The following is a 6,318-nucleotide window of genomic DNA, read 5'->3' on the forward strand; positions in this document are numbered from 1 at the left end:
TAGAACAGCTGAGGAGGATGAAGAGTGTATTACAAAGAAAAGCTCTAAAAGCATGAAAAACCAAGACCACCAAAATCAAAGATGGGAAGGCAAGCTCTACATTCTGTCTTCTAGCCTGCCCCACTCACTTGTTGCAGTCTAGTAGTTCAGCTTCATAGTTTCTTCAGTTAGGAAATAAAGATCACTTTTTTCCCAACCTTAGCACATAAAGGTACAGAACTTTGATCTAAACCATAACAACATGAAGAAGAAGGTAAAATCTAGCTTGTTACTTCAGTAAAAGCAAAATTAGAAAGCTGAAATTTTCTGGGACTAATTCCCATTTTCTAACATTTTTTATCCCATGTAACTACTAGAGATTGCAGAGCATGGTATTTTGGTTACCTTGAATTTACTTATCTCATTAAACAGACTTGTAACATTTACAGTAAGACCTGCTACCAGGTAGCTACTAACTTAGAAGATACAGTTTCTGTCTGCTCACATTTTCCCTCATATCAGCGTTGAGTGCATGTGTGATTCCTCCTACAGGTGTGTTGTCTGTGAAGGAGCTGCAATGGTAATAGCAGTTCACAGCCAAACAACTGTAGTTCCTGCATGTCCAGAAGGCTGGATATCTCTCTGGAAGGGTTTTTCTTTTGTTATGGTAAGGATATAAAGACTTGCATCATTAGTTTTATGTCCCTTCACTTCCATTGGCGTTTTCATTTGCTCATAGCTCATTCGTTTCTCAATAATTGTTAAAATAATTTCTTTTCCTTTCACAAGAAATTGACAATAATTCTATTAACTCTGACTGAATGCCAGAAACATAGGAAAAACTATTCTGATCTGTCCTTAAAAATAGGTGACAGGAGGAAAAGGGACAAGGATTAAAGGAGAATGACAGGATTTTAGTCTGACAGAAAAAACTGCATGATCTCATTTTCATGTGTCATGCTAAGACCTAGGAAACAGATTGTGGGAGCAGAGCGGTCAAACCAGTCCTGAACACAAATACACAGAAACAACTGACCTACTTCCATACCAGGCTGTTCTTTTATAAATCAGATCTTGAGGCTGAACTCCACAGAAAGCTGAAACAAAAACAAATGCAGTACACTGTCTACAAAAGATTGCCTCAGCAGTTTTGATGCCCTAATGAGATACAAGTGAAGAAAGTTCATTATGGGCCTACAAAGTGAGAACTGATTATGGGAATAAGGGTGTATCTATACTAGGGGAGGCAGCACTTCATCTTTGTTATCTGTGCCTGTGGGATGCCACAGGGACACCAGCAAATTCAAGAAAAGACAGAATTAAAACCCTCTCTTTTTTGCAAGGCACACAGTCCTTTCAGGCCTAGTGTAAAATACATTGTCTCTCCTGGATTTGGCCCTAAGTAGTAGTAGTAATAATAATGGTATTGGAAAAGAATGAAAGAATTTTTCCAGCATATGGTTAAAAGAATGTTCTTGTTTCCAACGTCAGCAAATTTAGATGGTATTTTCTAGCCAATTTTCTACTGTTATAAATTATTTTAGAGCTATTTCTACAACCATTTACTAACATCAGGAAGGAAAATGTTTTCTTTGGTTCTTGTGTTTGGAGAAGCCATCAGGGCAACAAAAATATGCACACACAGAAAACAGGGGATTTGTCTATTTGTAATTCAGTTACTGTTATCCTCAGCTGGGTGGAAGCCAGGTACTTTCTAGTCTTTGTACTGGTTACAGTGTCATGCCTTTTCATGGAGCAGAAAAAGGCCTTTCCAGGGACTTCAGAAATGCCATAACTCTGCTGCTTGAATTTTCATAAGGCTTCTGTGCTTCATTATAAGTGTGATAAAGCTAATCTGTGTCCATTCTGTTTTGTCCAAGATATACCACAAAACATATGGTATGTTTTAGAAAGAGGTTTCTTTTTTTGCCTGCAGTTTACTAAAAGCTGATGGGACAAGTTCTCATAAAAAAATGTATTGGTGGTTACAGTATACAAGTGCGGGCTCAGAAGCTTCTGGCCAAGCATTGGCATCTCCTGGATCCTGTCTGGAAGAATTTCGAGCCATCCCATTCATAGAGTGCCATGGCAGGGGAACATGCAACTACTACACAAACTCCTACAGCTTCTGGTTGGCATCGTTAAATCCCAGAAGAATGTTCAGGTAAAGTCTGCTTCCCTGCATCCACATACACCACATCCATGCTGCAAGCACCCAAGGAGACTATAGCTGACAAATGTGATCCCCCTTTGGTTTAGATGTTCCCTTTTGTTAGGTTTAGGATCATTCTGTAGCACAAAGATCTCTCAAGTGAGCCAAGGACTTCAGTGTTGTTGTCAGTAATCCCATATCCAAAGTTTTGTCATCTCTTCCTGGTTTTGAGAGAAAAATATAAATGGCTTTTTTTTTTCCCCTGTCTTTTAGGAAACCTCTGCCCCAGACTTTGAAAGCAGGAGAGCTAGAAGACATCATAAGCCGTTGTCAGGTCTGCATGAAGAGTCCAGTCTAACCAGTGGCCGCTCTTGATGGAACATGAATCTCTGCTTTTCTTACAAAGGATTGCCTAACTCTGAAGAGCTATCATTTATTAAAGTCCAACTGCATCTGGAAAGAAAATTATTAATTGCCAGTGCAGCACTGGGGTGAGGTAGGGCAACAGTTTGACTTTTGTCTCTTGGCAAATGACAAAGCACTTTGTTGGAGAAAGCTTGCAATGGCAGACTGCAGGGGCTTCTCCTCAACTGGGTCATTTCTAAGCTGCATCCTCGTGATAAAACTCTGGCATTGCCAGATCTGTAGTGAATGACATTAATTCTGCCTTGGGTCGTGTGCTTTTCAACCTGCAAGACAAACAAAATCATCTAGTATCAGCTCACATGTGTTCAGTGTTCAAAGTGGATACAATATTTAAGATGAAAATCTGGCATTTATGAGAGATAGGGCTCAATAGGAAATATTTTCAGTGCACTTTTGAATATATATTGATTCATTTAGGGTTGGTTTGTTTTGCTTTTCATGTCTAATAAGCAAGTATGGGGTTGGACTCGATGATCTCTTGAGGTCCCTTCCAACCCCTACAATTCTGTGATTCTGTATCTGCCCACTTACCTCACCCTTCCTCTGGCTGGCACACAGGCTCCCAGTCTGGTTTTGTACCACTCTAATCATACTGGTTCTTGAGTAGCCAGCAAGGGAGCTACACCATGTGCTGGGCAGCCTGTATGGTGCTGGCATGCACTGGCTTTGTTCTCCAGAGCGATGATGGCTGTGGGCTGACTAATTGAAAGGGTTGGAAAGTTTTCATTAGGTTCCATTGCTTTTGACATGGATCATGAGAGCTTTTAAATTCTTCAAAAGTTGCTATATTGGGCCTTTATTATGACTGCATGCTTTTCACCTCTACTGAACGACTATTTATATCCTAACTTGGGATTTTGAAGGAATTAACAATTACTGTTTGGCTCAAGGGCTCCCACGGCATTACCAGCTTATCACACCCATCAGGATGTGATCTCTTTGTATTCTAGTTTATTTTTAATAAATACCACCCCCAACTTTATAATATTCCATATTTAAATATTTATCACAAATTAGAATCTGTGTTTAAATACTTCTCACACATTCCTGCACATGAAACTCCACCCAGTTAAATGCAGAGATCCAAAAGCTTTAAAAAACCCCAACCTGATATTTGCATTGTACCATTTCAGCACTGACTAATACAAGAGAATCCAACTGAATGAACATATATACTTGAAAAGCACTTTCATTTACTCCTATAACTTATATAAAATTGTAGCTCTGAGGTTTTTTTAATATTTATAACATTGCACTTGTGAGGCTATTTAAAATTGTAATGTTAACATTTAAAATGTTAATATTTTTAATACTTGCACAATCTATCAGAATTCCAGTATTTAGTGTTACAGATGAAGCCTAATTGATCTGAATAGTTCTGTAAATACATAATTTTTAAATGTAGGGTCTAGCAATTAATTCAAATAACCAAGATTTATCATTTTGATTTTTTTTTTAAGCCAGTGAAGTTTTATATTGTTTCTGTTAAAATACTTGCATTGTGTTTGTCTGACTGTTTGAATTCTCAGTGTTAACCTAACTAAAGAAAAAGCTTTGTCTGTGTTTCATGCCAGTATCTTCTGATGGAGATTACATGAAGACACCATTTACATGAACTGAATATGTATTTTAAAAGTATTTTTTGCTTGAACAGTCACTGTCTGCAAGGTATAATTGTGAATTTGCAGGTTTTTATGAAATCTCTCTATGCAGGTGCACTACTGATAAGAAATTGTTAATGTCAAGTTAATATTTAGTCTTTTATTTGAACCAGATTTGGGGATGGGGGTGTTTTCCTTAAAACAACCACGTAGAAGATTTTTCTGTCAACTGAAGTTTGCTTGAAATACTCAAAGACAAAACCCACACCCATGATCCATGCCCGTTCGGCTGAGAGGTTTTGAACTGGTTTTGTCCATTAAGGTTCCTATAACAGCCACCCAGAGGCACTGTATGCTGTAGGCCATCCTGGGGGCACCCTCCTGTAAAACTGGCTAGTACAGTGCAGAATGTCAGTGCCTGAGGCTGAAGTCTGCTGGAAGTTGGTCAGTAGAGGATAATGCATAAGGAGAAAGTTAAAGGATTGTGGTTTTAAAGTCCAAAGTTACACAGAGTTCTGTTGTGTAGCACAAACCTGAACGTCACGCCTTGTTCCCAGTTTTGGATTCTGCTGCTCACTTACTGTGTGGCCTTCAACAAGTTGCTAGAGAAAGTTTTCATAAATTGCTTTAGATTTGGAGTGATCCAGCTCAGGCTTTCTTTCAAAAGCATGAAGCACAACTGCAGGGACACAGAGCTTCATCCTGTCCAGCGTAACGCAGGCTGGACACTGAAAATGAAGCTAAAAAAACCCACCTAGCTGGAAAAAGCTGATCTTAAACTCCTCACCGTGGCTGCAGATGGTTTTACTTCTTATTGCTAATGATTGTGGTGAGGATTAGTTAACTCATGTCTGTAAATGCTTTGAGAGCCTTAACTGGAAAATGCTGAAGAGGTGCAAGGTGTTAATATATTGTACTGACAGAATGAATGGAAGCATGAGAAATTGGAAATAATGAGCAAAAAAATTGGGGGTGGGGAGGGCAGGGGGGGAGAGGGGGAGCAAACCTTCTGCTAAATACAACCAAATAAAAGTATTTTGACTAAATAAAAGACCCATTTCACTTGTTTGGGGTTTTTTTTTTCCTGGTTTTTGGTTTTGCTTCCAGTGCTAATGAACTTTTCCACTATCTATGTGTATTGTTATTTACAAAAAGAAAAAAAAAAAGTGAAATTAAAAGACAGTAGGTGGAGTTTGGCCTCTGAAAGATGCTCCCTCTTACCAACTTGGACTACATTAGAAGTCTAGCACTCCAGTGTAGATAGCAAAGCTGGCTGTCTGCATGCTAACTTTATCCCTAAGCATATTTCTACGTAGGATACGGTGATGGGCTGGCAACAGAAGGTGATTTTGATCTGGAACAATTCATACATGTTCTTCTCTTCTACTGCACTCACTCATATTTTCTGCTGGGTTCATATGTGTGAAGCACAGGTGGGTGGCAAGTCGCTGTTGACAGCAGTAGCATGAGAGGAAAGGGTTGTGCTGGCACTAAGGAAAAGCTAGGATGATGAAGGTGGCTGGCTGGTGGGGCCCCAACCACACCAGCAGCCCCCAGGTGCCCTGGTGAGCTCACACCCTCGACACTCAGGTCTGGGTGCTGCATCCAAGCTCTACCTTGGGCCTTGCCTGAGCTCTGCTGAAAACAAATGTATTAAAAAAAAAAGGATGACTTTTGTAGCATTTCCTCAGGGATGTTCTGTAAGTGAACACAGACAGACAAGCAGATTGTGTGCAGGAAGGACAAACCTAAAATCATTATCAAGATTTCAGTGTGAAAATAAGGAAGACTTACCTGAACATCACACTGATAGTGTTGTATGCAGCGTTCTTAAGGATGGGATTTTAAACTGCTGAACAATAAGAAATCTAGGGGAATCTGCAGCAGGATCTGAAAACTGTCACAATTACTTGTGCTAGGACTTTTAGGCATTGAAAAAAGGGAGAGCATTCTGAAAAGCATACCTAATACAGCTGGAGCATGGCCTGATGCCATCCTTTTTTTTGAGGTCTGATGGAATACATCGGGCCTGGACAGACTAACATAGTCATGATCTACTACTGGTAATTTATAACATGGTACTACACTAGAAATCCCATCAGAGCTCTTCTGGAGAATTTCCCATGGGTTGGAACCCAGGTGACCAGGCTATGGCTGCTT

The 6,318-nt window shown here is 39.6% G+C and overlaps 1 protein-coding gene across 1 annotated transcript in view; it reads left to right on the top strand.

Moving 5' to 3' along the window:
- The window catches only part of COL4A3 (collagen type IV alpha 3 chain), a gene marked incomplete at both ends in the record, with an annotated part of 58,448 nt that extends 55,959 nt beyond the window's left edge, over positions 1 to 2,489 (top strand). Inside the window, 3 exons of the mRNA XM_084267131.1 lie at positions 532 to 646; positions 1,971 to 2,143; positions 2,405 to 2,489. Of these exons, the coding sequence (XP_084123257.1) occupies positions 532 to 646; positions 1,971 to 2,143; positions 2,405 to 2,489 (373 nt within the window). The remainder of the gene's footprint in view (positions 1 to 531; positions 647 to 1,970; positions 2,144 to 2,404) is intronic.
- Between the last annotated feature and the right edge of the window lie 3,829 nt (positions 2,490 to 6,318).

Source organism: Gallinula chloropus (genome assembly GCF_964237585.1).
Source record: "Gallinula chloropus genome assembly, chromosome: 8".
Lineage (NCBI taxonomy): Eukaryota > Metazoa > Chordata > Aves > Gruiformes > Rallidae > Gallinula > Gallinula chloropus.